Source organism: Manis pentadactyla, chromosome 6 (genome assembly GCF_030020395.1).
Source record: "Manis pentadactyla isolate mManPen7 chromosome 6, mManPen7.hap1, whole genome shotgun sequence".
Lineage (NCBI taxonomy): Eukaryota > Metazoa > Chordata > Mammalia > Pholidota > Manidae > Manis > Manis pentadactyla.
This window is the reverse complement of record NC_080024.1, coordinates 101,747,074-101,766,183: the sequence shown is the minus strand read 5'-3', so window position 1 is coordinate 101,766,183 and position 19,110 is coordinate 101,747,074. Positions and strand designations below refer to the sequence as shown.

The window sequence follows — 19,110 nt, the reverse complement described above, 5'->3', positions numbered from 1 at the left end:
CCTGCTCTGCTACTGCCTTGGCAGAATAATGACCCTCTCTTTTCATTTGCAAAATAGGTGCACAATCACAGTACTCACACCTAATGGATGATTGTGAGGCACACAGGTGCTAATTCACAAAAAAGCACTTTCATATCTAGTACACAGTGTTCAATAAGTAAAATATCAGTCAGAAACATTATGATCATTTTGGAATTGTGTTAAGACTAAGAGAGTGACTGGGAGCATGGCTAAGTCACGGCCGGTCGTCAGAGGTCCGTTCCTGCTGGAGAAGTCAGAAATCCTCTGGAGACTCTGGGGCACAGTATTCCCTCTGCCTTAGAAAGCAGGGTGAATGTAATGCTTTTCAGAGAGCAGAAAACAGCAGATTATTAGTATAATTTGGAATGGAATGAAACATGAGTACATCACAGTCAAGGGTAAGTGTACTGTCTTGTGAAGTGTGTGTGTGTGTGTGTGTGTGTGTGTGTGTGTGTGTGTGTGTGTATTAATATAGGATTACAATGTAAAATGAATCTCTGACAGTGTTGCCCAGGCATAACAACTTGAAAACTGCTGTAGGAAACATGGGTATATACCCGCCCCAAATAGGACCCCTGTGAATAAATCACACCAAACCTGGTTGGATTCTGCAAGGCAGAATGAATCCGCAAAAGTCTTGAGAAAACAGAGAGCATCGAGATGTGAGCAGAGCAGCTAAGCAGACCTCTTCCAGCGAGCCCAGGAGGAGAGGATTTGGGCTCTGTCCCTGGGGACTGAAGCCTGACAATGTGTTACCTCCTTTGGGCTACAGGGACTTGGAATGTTGCCAAGACTTCCAAAGTGGAGTTGGACTGGGAAAGGATCAGCCCCTCCAGAAGAGCGAAAGGATGTCATTCCCACGGGAAGCTGAGATTTCCACAACCCCAAATTTTAGTGAGCTCCTTTCAGGAGTTAAATAAAAATTTAGAATCAGGCACATATATGAGAACCCACTCACCCATTCAGTGGAATCTTTAAGACAGCTCTTTACACCAATTCCTCAGCTAACTAGACATACAACCAGAAAATAGTTCCAAAAAGCTGAGAAAGCAAATGTCACTTTGGACCAATAAATACCATATAATTTGGGGGATAGAATGACCCACACAAAAAAGCTCAAATAAGATACTCTAAGTTCTACTGTATTTGAAAGTGATAATTTCAGATTTCTTCTGCCTTTCTCGCGCATCTAAAATTATGTATTATCTATTTTTTTTCAAAAATACGAAAATTTATGTTTTTTTCCAGGAACTTGTTATGACTGAATATTTGTGACCCCCCATTTGTATATTGAAACCTACTCCCTGATATCATGGCATTTGGAGGGGGGGAGGCCTTTCCATCAGGAGGGTAGAGCCCCCCAGATGGGATTAGCATCTTATAAAAAATACCCCAGTGGGCTCCCTTGTCCCTTCCGCACAGGACATGGGAAGCGGACACTCACTGCATCAGACAGAGCTGGACATCCCAGACTCCGGAACAATGAGAAACAAATTTCTGCTGTTCTTACCAACCAGCCTATGGTATTCTGTTGGAGCAGCCCCAACAGATGAAGAACTAAAGGAAGAGCATTTCTCAGATAGAGAGTTCTCTGTCAATTTTTAAAAATCTAATGCTCTGAATGATTTCTGTACCCCTACTTTGTAAGGAATGAGCCCACAGGAGTAAAGATAATCACAGCAAGCTCCCTAGTGGGTTTTTAATGATAATACCTTACTTTACGTCCTGGGAAGTAACAGCAGCCCCCGGATGGAGTCTTCACGAAGCACCTCAGTCCCTGGGAGTTGATTGTCTATTAAGATCTGGCCTAGTGGAAGTGCTTACTTTTTCTTCCTGAACTTTTCTCTCTTACAAAATTTTCTTATAAGAAAATCTAAATATTTTGGAAGACATTTAGGAAAAAAATTGGAAAAAAATTGGTCCATTTAGACAGGAAGACAAAAAATTAAGGATAGAGAAGAAATTGTTCCCAAAGCAGTTTTTTTGTGGCCTGAAACGGTATAACCCTACAGCTTAGTTAAAACTTGTTTTTATGTAAATACTTTCCAGCTGTTCACAAGTTAGTATCCCATTTCCATTTTTCTAAGTTATTAACTGCTTCATTTTCTTCTAATTTCCACACTATTCCTTGCGATAGATGATCCTCTCCTTGACCTCATTTCCTATTTCTCAGCAAACCTGCAAACTCTGTTCAACATGCGTTCATTCATTTATCTATTAACTAGGATTTGGCAGACACTGAGCAAGGCACTGGGGACCTGGGTAAATAATTGACAGAGTCCCCACCTCAGAGAGCTGACCGTCATCTCAGGCCCACAGCAGAGAAGTGGAGACCCCTCTGTGATCAATGCAACACCTTTCCTACCTCTACCCTGATGCCTTCTTCCTGGCCACAACCACATAAACCAGCGTCTCATTGCCCTGATGGACGCAACCTGTGACCCATCCTCTCTGAGACCTTCAGTGAGACCCACTACCAGCTGGGATGCAACTCACTGCACTTACCAGAAAACTCCTCTCATGCTGCTCTACACAGTCGACAGGGCTTATCAGCCAACATGAGCAGAAACCCAGGCACTGGCAAAGCTCTGGGGACTATCAATTCAGCCATCCCATAACTGCATGGAGGGCCAGGTTTCTTACCTTCCCTGAACTCTGAACTCTGCCTGGAGTGGATGATCCACCAGAGCTCTTGGGACTTTTTGCTTCCTTGTCTCCATCTCTAGATGGAGAGGAGCATGAAGGGAAAAGGAAGAAGGTAGGGAGGCGAGGTAGGTGGCAACGACAGAGACAGTTGAGAGGGAGCAGTATTTCCCTAAAGTGAACCTCACTGGTCCAAGGTGTTCAACTGTGGTCAGAGGAATGGAACTATAATGCCTCTTTTACAAATTGATTGTTTTGTATGCGATCTTCTGCTGCTCTCCAGTGCTCGCATATACTAGACCTTCACTTAACGACGAGTATTCTGGGGCAAACAAGAGGATTCATCTCGGTGTCTGTGGCTGATGAACTGCTGGCCACAGGCTCTGGCAAAACCGAGATGCTGCTTCACGAGGGCTATGTTTACCTTCTACAATCTTCCACAGGGAAGACTTTCTGGTCTTAATGGTGGTAATACAAACAACCCACTTCCCTGCAAAAAAAAAAAAAAAGTAAAAGCAGAGCTAAAAGCTGCTGAGAACCCATCAGAGTTCAAACAGCTGGAGTAGGCACCAGAGAACTCCAGCGGCCCTTAGGACCATCCCAAGGAACCCGAACTTGGCTTTGTGATCATTCTTGGAAAGTGACGGATGGAAAAATGAACTAGTACTGTGACTGGCAACATGGATTTTAAAACCCCAGACAAGTGAGTCCCAGATGGTGGGCGGTGAAAAAGCAGAAGGTGCACAGAATGCCCCACCAGAAGCAGCCATTACGAAAAGCACTGACCTCATGGGCTCCAGGAAAAGGACAGAAATCGGAAGACAATAACGAAGCCACATTCAGCCACTTACTAATCATCACTTCACCTCTGTGAGTTCAGTTTCATTATGTGAAAGTAGAAAGGCTCCCCATCCCCTCCCCACCAGCACCCCCATCCTACTTGACTCAGAGTTTGGGGCAGTTAAAAATACAATTCATCCCATTTCTCAGTCAGTATAAAATGCTATGCAAATGTAATACATTTACAAATAAGCAACCTGAATGCTTAAGGTAAGGCATTTCTGACAAATTACAGTGCTGAATGTAATGCTGCTGAAATGTCCATGTTGCAGCCGCCAGCCATCATACATCAATGCTCAGCAAAACAAAGCGTGCATCTGTTTTTAATTGCCTAGTTTATTTAAATGGTTGCCTGGAAAATAATAAATTATAATTATTATTTGAGAAGGGTTAAACAAATAGGACATTTAAATATAAAACTACTAAATGTCTGAGGATGGAGCACTAACACAGATTGAGAATTCATGCCACCTACTAATTTGCTAATCATTAGTAGAGTGACAATACCATACTGGGGCTTTATCAGTGTGAGTAGTTTGTGTGAGATTACCTCAGAAGGGACCATTTTCCTACAATATAAATGCAACAAGATGCTTTAATAAACGTCTTCCACATCAATAGAGTACATGACACATCAACAAAAGATGCCACGGTAGATCTCAGTGACTGAACTGAAGGAATAATTATATATATGCACAATGGGAAAATCTGCAGTATTTAATTTCACAAAGGAATCAGCAGAACAAATATTCGGCTTTGTTGAGATTTTTCATTAAGGTGGCCCATTATTTTTGCCCTTTAAAGCCACATGGAAATTCTACAGAGAAACAGTTATAATTTAAACGATTCCCACAAATTAAGACTATTTTCCCAACTACCACAACTGCTAGGTGTTTAGCTGGGCACTGGCATTTTCCAAGGCGATGCAGAGTGATTTCCTTACACACAACAGAAAGCAAATATTTGTTGAATAAATGTATGGGACACAAATACTTCCCATGCTCTGAGAATCTCCATATCAACACTTTCTAAATTCATAATCCCTGCAAATCTGAGAAGACTTAAAGGGAACTTCTGAAATGAAAGACAGTAGTAATGAACTGGCCCCTACTTGCAGGGTTTGAAAATGTAATTCAACAAACAGCTAAACAAAGTCAAGTGCCAATGGGAAAGGGGAACATCCAGGCCAGCTGATGTCAGGAAAATCAAATGCAATATACCTGGTACTCTGCTCTGAGAGGAACACTCTAGGCTAAACACCACATCAGCAAGCAAATGAGGGAGCCAGGAAGGAGGAGATTCCTACTCCAGGAACCAACCAGAGAAGAACTTATGAGCCATTTTCTTTGCTACATTTTTTTTTTCTACCAGGTAATGGCAGAGTCTTAGTTTTGATTGGTTAGCACTTACTTATCTTAGAACTTGTCAGTCTCCTTATTTGATCATCTGGTGAAATAAATATTGAGATGTTTAAAAGCAACAAAAGTGTAACAATAGTGTATACATATATGTTTGGCTCAATCATTAATGTGAACAAAGGTTTCATCAATATCTATTTTAGATGTTGGTGGTATCTGTCCAAACAAAGGCAGAAAGTAGCCTTTTATATAAAAAAGCAAAAAGGAAGAGATCAGGTACAACCTCTAAAGTTTAACACCTCTAAAAATCCATCCAATCTGTGTTTCTGCCTTTGAAATATACACTAAGCCCAGCTATGTAAGCTTGGTGGAAGACAACCTTTACTAGAATCACCTGCAGAGCACTTCTAACGTGTATATTCTTACATTCTTAGGATCCAGACCTTAAGTTCTCCAGTGGGTCCCAGGAAGCTGCATTTTAACAAGTTCCTCCCAGTTAACACTCAAGACACCCTATAATCTGAAAACCAGTGATACTTGTTTAAAAAAGAAAGTTAAAACAAGAGCATTTTGAAGGAGTTATGTCCTATACTATTAAATATAGAAACTAAGAACAAAGTTAAACTGGAAAGAATAGAAGCCTATCAGTGGTGCAGAACCATGTAACAGTCAATATAAAAGACAGTGCAAATAAAATCTGATGAATTCAAGTGCCACAGGGGTAGTTCCTCATATTACTGGAAATCTCAAACCAAGAGGAAATGAAACACTGCCCCAAAGGATAGCTGGCTCCTAGAGGAAGGCAGAGGAGACATACACTCTGGTGTCAAGACACACGTCTTTCAAAGGTGGTTGGAATTCTCAATTTCGTTCTGCATATGACACTATTAGCATGAAAGATGATTCCATTTGGATAAAAGCCTATGAGATTTTTTTTCTCAAAATAAGAGCAAAGTAAAGCATTCATAAAAGGAACCTAGTTCATATTGAAGAAGGAAAAATAACAGATCAAGGTGTCGGTGACTTTCCTCTTACAAGTTGGCAAATCCCACCCGGAGTGATAGAGAAAAAATTCAATGAGAAACAACTAAAAAAAGCAAATGTTAGACCTCTGCAAAGACATGATTCAAAGCACAAAGTTACTGAAGGAGCAGAAAATAGTGTCCCCATCCACAAACACCAGAATGCACTCATCTTTGCTATACTCGGTCAGTTTAGGGATCACTGTCTATTGACGTCGGATGGAGACTTCGCAGCAGCTAGAGATGTGCTTTATCTTATTAAAGCACATACCTTATATGTGCATTCTTGAAAATAACTTTAATTTTTTGATAAAATGAATGAAATTCATTTCTTAGTGGGAACCTGAAATAGTAGTCCCTGGGATATTTAAGTCCCCTGTTATTTATATCTTCATGTATTTGAAATAGGCCTTTTCTCCATCGCCTGACCTTAAGAAATCTTATTTTAAGAAGATTCTAGTCTTACCATGTGTCTTGAAGTTGCTGTAGGCTGAACTTGAAACTCATCAACCACGTTTTCGTGAGAGTATATGAGTGTGTGTGTGTGTGTGTGTGTGTGTATGGTTTGCTCAATCAATTTAGCAGTTTGTCATCTAAAACTTTTAGAGGGGACCATATGTTCCTTTGTCCAAATGACAATTTAAAGTAAGTATATCGGTATTCATTCCTGGGGTCTCCAGATGGTGTTGAAACTAGGGCCTTTTTGAAAAAAAGCCAACCTGCAGTTCTAACATTTGAGTTCAGTAATCAATTTCACAAGTGCAAGAGGGTAAGCAGTTCCTCTGAAAACCACCCAGGAGTTTGAGTCAACCACCATTGTAACAGGAGCCAAGAATGATGCAGCGTGGACTGTGCCAGTTCCAGCCTGGCCTGCTCTGGGGCTGCTGCGGCCTCGTGGACAGCAAGCAGAGGGCTCTGCATGGGCAGGGCGCAGAGCGGGGTCACTGCGGAGAGGCCCGCAGTGTTCGCTATTTGAAAGGAATGAGGAAAGCAGAATGCTGGACACCACTGAACAAACCGCTGTTTAGTGTGAGCAGGGAAGACTTCCAGGGCCCAAGCAACCGTGGTTGGGTACTTAAGGGTCTCTGAATGAAGCTCCTCCTGCAGGGATTGCCCATCTTATCCTGTTCCTTGAAAAAGGCCTGGCATGGGACAAATGCTCAAAAATACCTGTTGACTGTATAATGGTGAAATGAATGGCTTCAGAGCACAAAGAGAATACGCTTGCTGCTCTGGTGATGCCAAAAGATGAAAAGACATCAGTGGATAAAAATTTTAGGAACATATGCTTCAGTTAAACTTTTTAAGAAATAACTTTTTAACAGTTAGAGCTCTCCAAAGAGGGAGCCGGCTTTGTAAGGGAGTCATCTCCTCCTCGTTCTGGGGGAAGGAGGAGCAGTGGTATTCTAGCAGAAACTGGATAACCATCTGTCAAGGATGCTACAGCCATGAAAACACCGTTTGCATCATCGAACACCACAAGGTTTTCATTTTTATCCTATGGGCCGTTTCTGTAGAACAAACCTTCTGCTGACATGAAATCATCAAGCTGAAATGAAGAATTTTAAACCATGTCAGGAATGACTCAACAGAACATGTCAGAGTGGTTCCCAAATGCAGGCACCACAAAACATCCGGGGAGCTTGTCATAGATGCGGATCTCTATGTCCCATGTGATCCCACTTCTCTCACTGACCCAGGACATGGTCCTCACAGTTACCTCCTCTCTGCTGTGCCATCACCTTCCTCTCCTTATTGGATTCTTTGCCATCACCATGCAAACATGTTTTTCCCATCGTTAAAACATAGCCTAGGTTGACCTTGCTTCCCTCTCCAACCATAGATTTCTCTTCTTCCTTTTAAATAAAATCCATCTGTGTCCAGCTTCCCTCCTCCACTGACTGCGTGTGTACCCAAATCAAAGATACCAGTTACCTCTGTGTTGAGAAATCAGGGGTGAATCCTCAGCCCTTATCTGGGTTGACCGTTCAGTAGCGTTTGGCACAGATGATCCCTCCCTCCCTGTGAAACACTCCCTCACTGGACTTAGAGTCACTACACCCTCCGGATTTTTCTCCTACCTCTTCAGTCACTCTTCTCAGTTTCCATTCTGCCTCTTAGTCCTGATTTTCTAATATTGGAGAGCTCAAAGCTTCACTATGAAACCATTTCTCTTCTTTCTTTGGCTTTCTCCTCCTCATGCTAGGCTCCTTAGTGATTTCACTCTGGGGCATGGCTTTACTTACTGTTCACACACTTAGTGCTCCCAGCCTTCAGCCTAGCCCATACCACTGAACCCCAAACCCATATCTAAATGTCTCCTTGATATCTCTGATACTCATCTCCTCAGGGTCAAACCAAGTTCCCGATCTTTCCGCTATGACTGATATCCTCCCATGTTCAGACAGTAAATACCATGGAGTCATCCTTGACTCCCGTTTTTACACCACCCATCCAATCCATCAAATTCAGTCAGCTCTACTGTCAAAACATATTCAGAGGATAAAACTGGACTTCTGTCTCAGACCAGATACAAAAATTAAGTCAAAATAGGTCAATGACCTAAAGACCCAAAAACCATAAAAGTTTTAGAAGAAAACAAAGCAGTAAATCTTTATGATCTTTTTTTTGCAATGGATGCTTAGATATGACACCAAGAGCAACATGAAAAAAATAAATTGGACTTCATCAAAGTTAAAAAATTTGTACATAAAGGGACATTATTAAGAAAGTAAAAAGATAATCTAGACAATGGGAGAAAATATTTGCAAATCAAAGATCTGATAAGGGTCTAGCATCTAAAAGACATAAAGAATACTTACAATTCAAAAACAAAAATAAAACAATCCAATTTAAAAATGAACGAAGGTCCTGAATAGACATTTCTCCATAGAAGATATACAAATGATACATATGAAAAGATACTCAACACCACTAGTCAATTGGGAATGCAAATTAAAACTATGATGCAATACCACTTCACACCCTCTAGGATGGCTACAATGAAAATGAAGGGAAAATAAGTTTTGGTGAGTATGTGGAGAAACTGAAACCCTTGTATATTCTACTGAGAGCCTAAAATACTTCAGCTGCTAAGCAAAATGGTTTGGCAGTTTGTCAAAAAGTTAAACATAGAATTACCATATGACCCCTCCGGAGGAATTCCACTCCCAGGAATATATTGAAAACAGGTACTCAAAACTACATGTGTATCCATTGTTCATACCAGAACTTGTCACAAGAGCCAAAGATAAAAATGTCCCACAAGTCGATCAACTAGTGAACGGGTAGCAAACAGTTCACAAACTGTAAACTACATACCTATATACATACATACAAGAGAATACTATTCAGCCACAACAAGTACTAAAGTAGTGACATGTGCTACAGTTGTGGCTGAGTCTCCAAAACAATGTGCCAGATGAAAAGGTTTGTGGGACAGAGGGGAGGGACAATTGGGGGTAAAATGCTTAATGGATAAGGGATTTTACTTTAAAATGATGAAAATGATTTGGTGATTAAAAACATTAAAATGTACTAGTTCCACTGAATGGCTCACTTTAAAATGGTTACTTTTATGTTACATGAATTTCATTTAAATGATTTTTTTTTTTTTAGATTTCCAGATCCAACCCCTTCTCTACCTATACTGCTAGCACTTTGGTCTAAGACACTATTTTCTCTCACCTAGATTATCACTAACCTCCTAACGATCTCCTCTTCCCCTTTGTCCCCTTTGTCAACACAACATACAGAATAATATTACTCTGTCAGATATTGCTTTTCCTCTCCTGAAAGCTCCTTACAGTGAAAGCCAAAGTCTTCATAGTCATCTGCAAGGTCTCCAGACAATGTGGCTCTAATCCCATCTACTACTCTCCTCTTTCCTCTCTCCACTCTGGTCATACCAGGCTCCTTGCTGCTCCTGCAGCATTCCAGACACACTCGTGCCTCAGGGCCCTTGCACTTGCTGTTCACTCTACTGTGAGTTCTCCTATCCCAGATCCACAGCTCCTGGACCATCTCCAGCCAGTTTTCGCTCATATGTCTCCTCTGCAATGACGCCACCCCTGACCATCCTATTTAAACTGCAAAACCACACTTTCTCCCTGTTCCCTTTCTCTGCTTTATTTTTTTCTATAGCATTTATATCATCTAATACACAGTAAATTTTACTTATTTATGGTGTTTATTTTCTATGCCCCACTAGACACTTAACAGGAGGCTTAAAAGGACAGAGAGAAAGGAGTTCTCTGAGGTTAGAAGGGCAGAATTTAAACCATTCAGGTGCCTCCTTGCTAACACATTTACATATGTGAACTGTGACTTACTAGAACACAGATCAGGGGGCTAGTGTGTGAGAGAGCAGATTTTGGCTCCTCCAAATTACTGAAGGCTATGAATAAGTACAAAGGACTTTTTTAAAAAGTGACCATCCAAGCTGGCTTGTCTTGGTTTGCAGCACTGCATAAAGAAAGCTGGACCTAAAATACATCAAAAGGGATGTAACATTTGTCAAGTATTAAATAAAGTCTAAATGATTCTAATGAAAACAAGGATGAAATTTCTTAGTTCTAATTTGATGTTATTATATATTTAATTGCTCTTAAAAAAACTGCCCCAGGGTATAAAAAAAGCTCTCCACACATGAGAATCCACATGGCTGCATTTCATTTGTAACTCCTTAGAGCATATCATCAACATCCAAGGCAGCAATCTCCACACGTGGTGCCTTTTTCCACAATCCATTTGAAATCAGGAAAGTCCAAGAGACTGGCTCACTTCATAAACAAGATGCTTATAAACCTACCTTTCAAATACTTCAAAACATTTACATCTTCAATAACAAAAACAAAAGATACATCGAATCCAAAAATTGAATGAAAATAAATTTCAAGCTTTCATAACAAATTAATACAAGTCTTAAACACAGCAGAATTGCTGAAAATCTGTAAGTCAGTAATACATATCATACAAAAGTACTCATATCATTAAAAAAATAGTGTGGTTGTCGATTCTTACTAAATGAATAAAAAAATATTTCAGTACCATTTTCTAAAGATACTGTACTACAGGCTTTTTCTGATCATGTTCATGTAGACAAGCCTCAGTCAGTAAGTAAACTAATCTAAATCAAATTCCATCCAGTCGAAAATAATCATCATGTGCTGCCCCAAGTCGGTGATTATAAATGGGTTACTGAAAATATTCCTGGTAATTGCAGGCTGCTATTTATGTTGGCCAGAATTGGAGGAGTTTACTTGGTGAAATGTCTAAGCACACAGACCACCAGTGCAAAAACACAGGAAAACCACTCTTGACGCCCACACTACAGACAGCCTAGACCCTCTCTGCAGCGTCACACTGTGGCTGTCATTTCATAGTGGCACAGGCACTGTGGCAACAGAATGGAAATATATGATTGCAGCCATTTCATTTTCAAGTAATGTGCTACCACAAGAGATTTTCCTGGCTCAGTGGAGTTTAAGTTAAATATCAAAGACTAAATATCATTTTCCGAAGCCCAACATTCTTCTGCTGGTAAACAGGTATGCACAAAATACTAATGGTGATAATCACTGAAAGATATTTTTTAATTATAGGGGGTTTGTTTGCCTTAGAGTCACCAATTCCCAAATATGTCTGTTAATGCACGAGGCACAGGGTCAAGGGGGGAATAAAGGCAGCCAGCTCTAAGATAAACTTGCCGCAAAACACCAGGATGGTGAAACTAGCTCTCAATAGCTTTCACTCCTCCCTGGGTTACATACCATAATGTTTTGTTTTTTTTTTATCATCAACATCATTAGAGTTTAATTAGGAATCAGGAAACTTGGGTTCTGGAACATTCCAGATCTGTAGCTTACAATCTAAAGTTGCATAATCATAGGAAAAGCCTGTAATCTCTCTGAGCTCCAATTTGCTTATCTGTAAAATGAGGGGGTCTAGTAATAAATGCATTTAAAAGAGAATAGAAAAATGAAAGGCAAAAATGACTACCCAAACATATTAAGATTGATCCTAACTCACAAAGGCAAACACAGAGAATACCACAGGATGAAAAAAAAGGAATGTTTTTCACCTGAGGGGAAACAGGAAAATGAAAAACATTTTAAAATTAAATGGTAATGAGAATGTAGGAAAGAACCAACACACTTGAAGTCCTCTGTAGAAGAATCCTACAGAAACACCAAAAAAAAAAAAAGAGAAGAAAAGAAAATACAATCATAGTCTACATTCCCTTTGGCTTAGTAATTCTACTTTGGAGCATAAATCCCCAAAGAAAATATCCCTAAAGAAAAATCAAAGCTCTGTAAAAAAAATCTCCATAACAGCACTATATGTAAGAGAGAAAAATTGGAAACAACCTATAAGCACAAAAATAGAGGCCCAGTTAAGCAGAATTTGGTTTTGCTAACAAAATGGAACAAAGGCCTGTATAGCCATTTCTTTAAATACAGAGCTATTTTCAAAAGAGCAAAAATATTCAACATGACATAACATGAAATGTAATGTAAAGGCTGATTGCAAAATACATTTGCCCTCCTTATGATTTTATGAGAAACATACTGATGTGTTTTCTTCCAGAATGAAAACCAGAAGAGAAACCAGAGGGATGGAAGTTCATTGGGTCCATTCTTTCTATAAAAGTCAACACAATCACAAAAAATAAAGAGGTGCTGGGGAGAAAGGAAAGCTCTCTACACTATCATCCCCTTTTTACATCTCCTGCTTCTTGTACCCAGTTTTTCTACCATGACTAATCCCACCTTGTATCTCCATCTAACACTCAGTGTTTTTCAAGCACCATCACAAAGATTATGTTGCTTATTATTTGAGAAACAACCAGCAGTTGTGCACCTATACACCTAAAGGTAAGCTTCTGTGTAAGGTCTAGTGCACCGGGGTGTATCCTACGAGAGCATACTGCACACTGTTGGACTACTTTCCTCCTCTACAAAAATGTCATCAATGGGAAATTAAAGGGAAGCAAGAATTAGGACTCATGATTTCAACAGGCTCTTGGTCTCTGAAGTCAAACTTAATACAATAAACTTCATATGAGGCAAATGCATTAGCAAAACTGCTGTGTATTTTCATGTACAATTCCCACTTTCCTTAAACATTGCAAGTCACAAAGCCATGGCACAAGTGACCATGGCCTGGCAATAGATGCCTTTCCGCTTTAGTACAGAATTCATGAACATAATAATGACAGGGTATTTGGGCTCAGTGTTTAGATACACCTTTATCTCATCATCCCACTAAAAAACCCAAGAAGACAGAAAAGTTAAAAACCTAGAATTCTTCTAAGTAACACTTCTCCAAAAGAAACATAACCAGTGGCAACACTCTTGTAAAAAGAACATTGATGTTTCACAAAAGCCTGTGTAAGTTTTCTTTTTTCTTCCAAAAAATTTCTTCTCTACTAATCAGTACTTTAAACTAGGTATTTTTAGCTTTAAGATACTGGTATTCTTTCACATATTCAACGAATGATAAAGAAAATATGTTATGATGTGTCATGAGAAAAATAGTGGTTATTTTTTTAAAGGCTAAAAAAATAAAATGGTTAACAGTGGAACATACCAAAACCATAGAAATTCTACCAGAGAGTATCATAACATGCTTCTGCCAGTAATGGTTAAAGCACAGAGTCAAAGTGTTTTCTCATTTACAATGCCAGCAGATTCCCAAATTTCTATACTAAAAAGATGTTGGCCAGCAACTATGTCCAATTTCTACTGTCACCAGCATCATCTAGTAATTAGAAAACAGGCTTTCACTTTCAAGACTATTCAACATGCCAATGTATTTCATCTTAAATCAGAGGTTTCTAGTGATGGACATGTGTTTATTTGTAACCAGAAAATTCAACATGCTTTTAGGGGGAAAAAACAAACACACTAGGAATAGGCATTATTCATGTAAAAATGAATCTCAAAAATAAAGTGCAAAAATGCCACAAATTCCACTGACATTTTTCTTAGCTGTCTGAATTATTGTGAGATGTATCAATATATTTCTTTCAACCTTCAAAAAATATCTACAGGCCATATAGGGTCTAGGAAACCATATAACGTACAGATTTAAAGAAAATGACACACGCAGAAGAACTGCAGGACTCGATCAGGCTGCATGGAACCTATACACTTCCGATTGAATTAAACCTCTATCATGTCAAACATTACCCACTAGATGACATAGCATCTCAGTGTTGAGTCAGACTGATTTAACATTTACTCATTGAAATACCATGTAATGAGGCGGAGGAAGATGTCTTTAAAAAGTCAAACTCAGAAAAATCACATAGGTGTGAGCAAATCACAATTAGAAGAGAAATGAAAATAACGTGATGAGCTGCCCCTGAGAACCTTAGGTGCTCGGAGGCCATTTACACGTCCAAGTCCTCTGTGTGTGGTAGGCTTCAGTACTGTTCCAGGAACAGATTGCAGAGACACTTCAATTAAGGCTGTGTGGTAGAACTCTGTGTAAATTAATTAGCTGAGGTTACAAGGATTTTCTAAAAGCAGCTCTCTAAAACAGCCTCGGAGATAGGCATGATTTGAGGAGAACTAGAATTTAATACAACTTACTAATCGATTCTTCTTGCTTTCACATTTGAACAATATTACGTGCAATGGTAAGTCCATGAGCATTCTACCAAGATTTTATTTGCTTTCAATTAGAGGCAAAGGAAAGAGTTTTATGATTTTGCTTTTGATACTCATTTTATTTCAGATTTTATCTAGTCTTATTGGCAAGAGTTTTCATATGACAATTATAATAAAATCAATGCATATTTAAGTAGGAGATGAGCCTATATTTGAAATTCACATATGTTATAATGAAGTTCGCTATCTAATAATTTCTATAAACAATGTCATAACAAAAATATGGTTTTGTGCTCCTGCCTCATGACTTTACCTGCTAAATCTGGTCATAGTAATTTAGCAACACATTAATGTTTAACCTGTTTCACATCACAGTAACTTCTTTAATTCAAAATACTAAGTGAATTTTGACTGTAACTTCAAACCATTAGAATCAGATGTTTGATAAATATCCTTCAACTAAGTAACACCTATGCAGAAAACTGTAAAAATGAGTTGTGCAATGGTTTCTACTGTAAATTAAAAATGGAAGAAATGTCAAGTTTTCAATAAATCAAGAAACTTCCAATTATGTACAGAAGTGACTCATGAACTCTTCTATAACCCTAAAATAAAGTCACTGCAGCCTCATTATACTGATTGTAAAAAAACTCATACTTACTATACAGGAGAGATGACATAGAGACCTTTTAACAGCTAATTTGTTTTAAAAGCATAGACACTGTATGTATACAAACACATCTTTGGAGACAGTACCGTTGAGCAGAGGCTGTCCTTCGTGCACATCCTGTGGTAAGATGGCACTGTAAGCATCTTCAGGGAACCCAGTCTTGCATAATGCAATTTCACCAGAAGCCTCCACAGACGCCTGCAACACAAGAAACAAAAATGTGTGCAATGATTGCTACCTCCTTCAGCTAAGAAACATTCCACTTGGCACAAAGCCTCATTTTTTTCAACCATCTTGTACAAACAACCCCTTTGTTTCTGAACGTTTACAGTTAGAATGTAGAGGGCAAAGGGTTAATCTTTTTGATAACTGGAGTAGAAGAAACAAATCCCACTTGTCTTGTCCAGTAAAGCCTAAATAATACACATTCTAGATTCTTCTAAGGACTGAATATTTCCATTAAAATGGTCATTGGGACTGAAGAATAGCAAGTGGACCTGGAGGTGGGAGCCAGCCAAATAGTTTTTAGCCTCGACAAATAGTCATCTTTATTTAACTTAACTTCTCAAGAAAAATGTATATTTTCAAGTGTATAGATTTTTATATTCACATTTAATTCTCTATGAAGTTCATTTCAATATACCCTATTAATTAAAGAACAAAATTGTAATATACTTATTGCAGGATATAGCACATTTCATACCAAGTAAAACCAACCAATCAAAAGTATGTTTTTATCTGATTTGAAGGGCACAGATACATCAAAATATAAAAGATTAATACAATAATGTTTCCTTTTTATACTTAAAAATGAGGAAGTCATTATCTCTTGCCCTCATCATCACAAGCAAGGTCACCTACATACTGTGCTCAAAACTCACCCACTTCCCCTGCCAAGTTAGTTTCTCTACTTTTCCCAGAACCTCCTGACATCATCACAGGATAGTCAGACCTCAGCAGAACTTGTGCAGCATTTAAATCTGTTACAGGAAACTTTACCCTGCCCTGCTGGGGGTCCAAATACAGGAGAAGGAAGGGTGGAGGAAGGCTGCAGAAGGAGGGATATCAGTAGCTGCAGGGCCAACCTTAGGAGCAGTCTGCACTGATGAGGACAATCGGAAATTGGAAGCAAGGTTAAAGGGCTGCCCAAGAAACAGACCTCAGAGCAAATTGTCTGAATAAAGCAACACAGGGCAGCTTCCCATTTAAAGGACCACCTGCATCATGCATGTGAAGTTTGGCAAATACTAAAGTTGCAAAAACCTAGACTGATCTATTATTTAAACCATTCCTTTCAGATCTGAGAACATAAAGAAAGAAGTAAATTTGAACTTTGTTAAATATAACACAGTATTTAATCTGGAAAAAAAAAAGCATTAGGAGAAGCAGCAAGATATGAGCTCAGACCTGTCAAATTAGCAAAGCATTTTAAGTTTATTATATGCAAGAAAGGATCATAGCAAGTCAAGGATACAGCGCAACCATTTTATACAGGTGTTAACTGAAAGCTGATAAAGTCACATTGGGATGTAGTTTGGAAAATTCTAGTAAAAATGAAGGTGCACATATCCTAGCTTACATGGTAGGTACAGTCCTAGAGAAACTCTCCCATGGGAGCCTCAGCTGACATGTGCAGGGGTGTTCATGGCAGCATGGCTGTAACAGCAGGACCTGGAGACAACCTCAACACCCATCCCAGGACAATGGACTAGGAAGTTTTCACATAGCCAGAGAAGCGAACACTCAACAGCATTAAAAGGGAAAAACTACATCTACATTTATCCACGGGGTCACATCTCAAAACAAAAGTCTGTTTTTTTAACTTCTATGTAAGACTGAAAGAGAAAATTTAATTATAACTCAACCTGGGAATGAATGTTATTTTTTTTTTTTTGTAAATTCAGAAATCTATTTATGCAGCATTCCAAATTTAGATTAGAGACCAAGCACATTGCAGGATGCATCTTGCAAAAAAATAAAGGAAAAAAAGCATGATTGGTAACCCCATTTTTAGAATATAAAGGTTAAAGACAGAAGATAATGTAAAGTTATTGACATATGTAATAAGAGGTATGTAATTTTATTAACATATGTGTAATGAAAATGTACAAGGTATTAAAAAACATCAAATTTAGAACAGTGGCTATCCCAGGGGAGGGCGAGACAGGAAAGGCATTAGAAAGGATCATACAGGAAGCTTTGATTTTATTTGTAATAATTCATTTCTCTCCAAAAGAACTGAAAGCAAACAGAGTAAAAGGTGATGCTGTGCACAGGCACAGAGGAGCACATTTCATTATTCCCTGTATATCCTGTGTGCTGCACATCCTTCCTGAAGAACAAGTAATAGAGGCTGAGAAGGTGGGCTTCCAACACCTGCCGAGTTTAGGACCCTAGGCAATATTGTGATACTCGCCAGTTATAAATATTCAGGCCCTTAGAGTGGACCTGGCGCAGAGCAAACACCAAGTGTAAGATTTGCTTTTTAGCTAAGCAAACAAGCGAGGGGCAGTCCTCAGCTCCCTGTATGTAGTGGGCCAACGTGTATACATCTGTCCCATTGACAGGTTGGCCTCTCACCTCCAGCCCAGGCTTCCATAGAGGAGGCTGGGCAGGTTCTGGCCCAAGGAGGAAGGTGGAGCAGAGCTCTGCAGGGGCAGCAGACCAGGGGTAAACAAAGGGGAGCAAGCAGCAAACAGGCCACATTTCAACCTGGGCATTTGGATTAGGGCAATGGGGAATTTTACAGGCAAGCCCTAGAGATCAATAATCTAAAGACTGGAAGAAGACTGCAATCGTGTCTTTATAACTCCACTATCACCTTGTTCTCCAGGTCATCTGCCCAAACACAGGGGAATCAATGAGCAGCAACAGGCTCCTCACCCAAATCTACAGAGTGGGATTTCAAGGCCGCCTCAAGGCCATTGGTAACACTGTGAAGGTTCCCTTCTGCATTTCCATCTCCACCTTATTTCAGAGAAGGGAACCTCAGTCCTCATCAGGCTGCCCTTTACTCAGCCACCTGGCTCATTCTCTTCATCTAGGTGGAGGCACCTGCCTGCACAGGGTGGCTGGGAGAATCCCTGAACCCATGACCGGAAGGCACATCTCTAACAGATGCTGGCTGCCTACAGGAACTGCCCATGGGGGTCATGTTTACAAGGCCCATGGGGTCATGTAGGACTTCATGAGATTTTCAATTTTTTTTTAAACAGCTGAACCTTTTCTAAATTGTTCTTCCCCAAGTAAAACAGATTCTCAAAATGACATGCTGGTGTTCTTCTGTAATCTGTTTTCTTAAATACAGGCTCCATAAAATTATTAAAATACATATTTCCCCTTATTAATTTTTTAACTTCCCCTCTTAAAAATCGGTCCCAAAATAACAAAGTTAATGTTCAAAAAGCAAACAAGAAGCACTAAAATAAACAAAATCTCCAAATGGAAGACAACGCTGGCTTACTTGGTGCCAAGCCCTGTGCTTGCATATCGGCTTCTCACTTACTGCTCACAGCAACCTTCCGAGGCTGGGGCTGGTACGAGGCCTGAGATTTCGGGAGACCCCAGAGCTGGCGACACCCTCCACCCAGAGCAGCTGACTGCACTCACGCAGCCTCTGGTGGCAACAGCCTTGGGGGCACTGAAAATTCTCTAGACTAACCCATAGCTAGGGCTGGAGTGTGCTACGACCGTGGGGCCCTCAACCCCGGTGGCCTTATCCCCAGGGGACGTCAGGCAAGGTCTAGACACACTCTTGGTTATTGCAGCTGGGAGATGGGCACCCATGGCTTCCAAAGGCTAAAGGCTAAGGATGCTGCCGACCATCACACAATGCACAGGACAGCCCCGGCCTGAAACGTCACCAGGACCAAGGGTGGGATACCCTGTCCTACAGCAACGCACCACAAAGGGGTGTCCACCTACCTTTGAACACCCTAAGC

General features: G+C 39.9%; 1 protein-coding gene across 1 annotated transcript in view; it reads right to left on the bottom strand.

Moving 5' to 3' along the window:
* CDH2 (cadherin 2) overlaps positions 1-19,110 on the bottom strand; it is a 190,930-nt gene that overhangs the window by 148,617 nt on the left and 23,203 nt on the right. Inside the window, exon 2 of the mRNA XM_036885966.2 lies at positions 15,256-15,367. Coding sequence (XP_036741861.1) covers positions 15,256-15,367 — 112 coding nt within the window. The remainder of the gene's footprint in view (positions 1-15,255; positions 15,368-19,110) is intronic.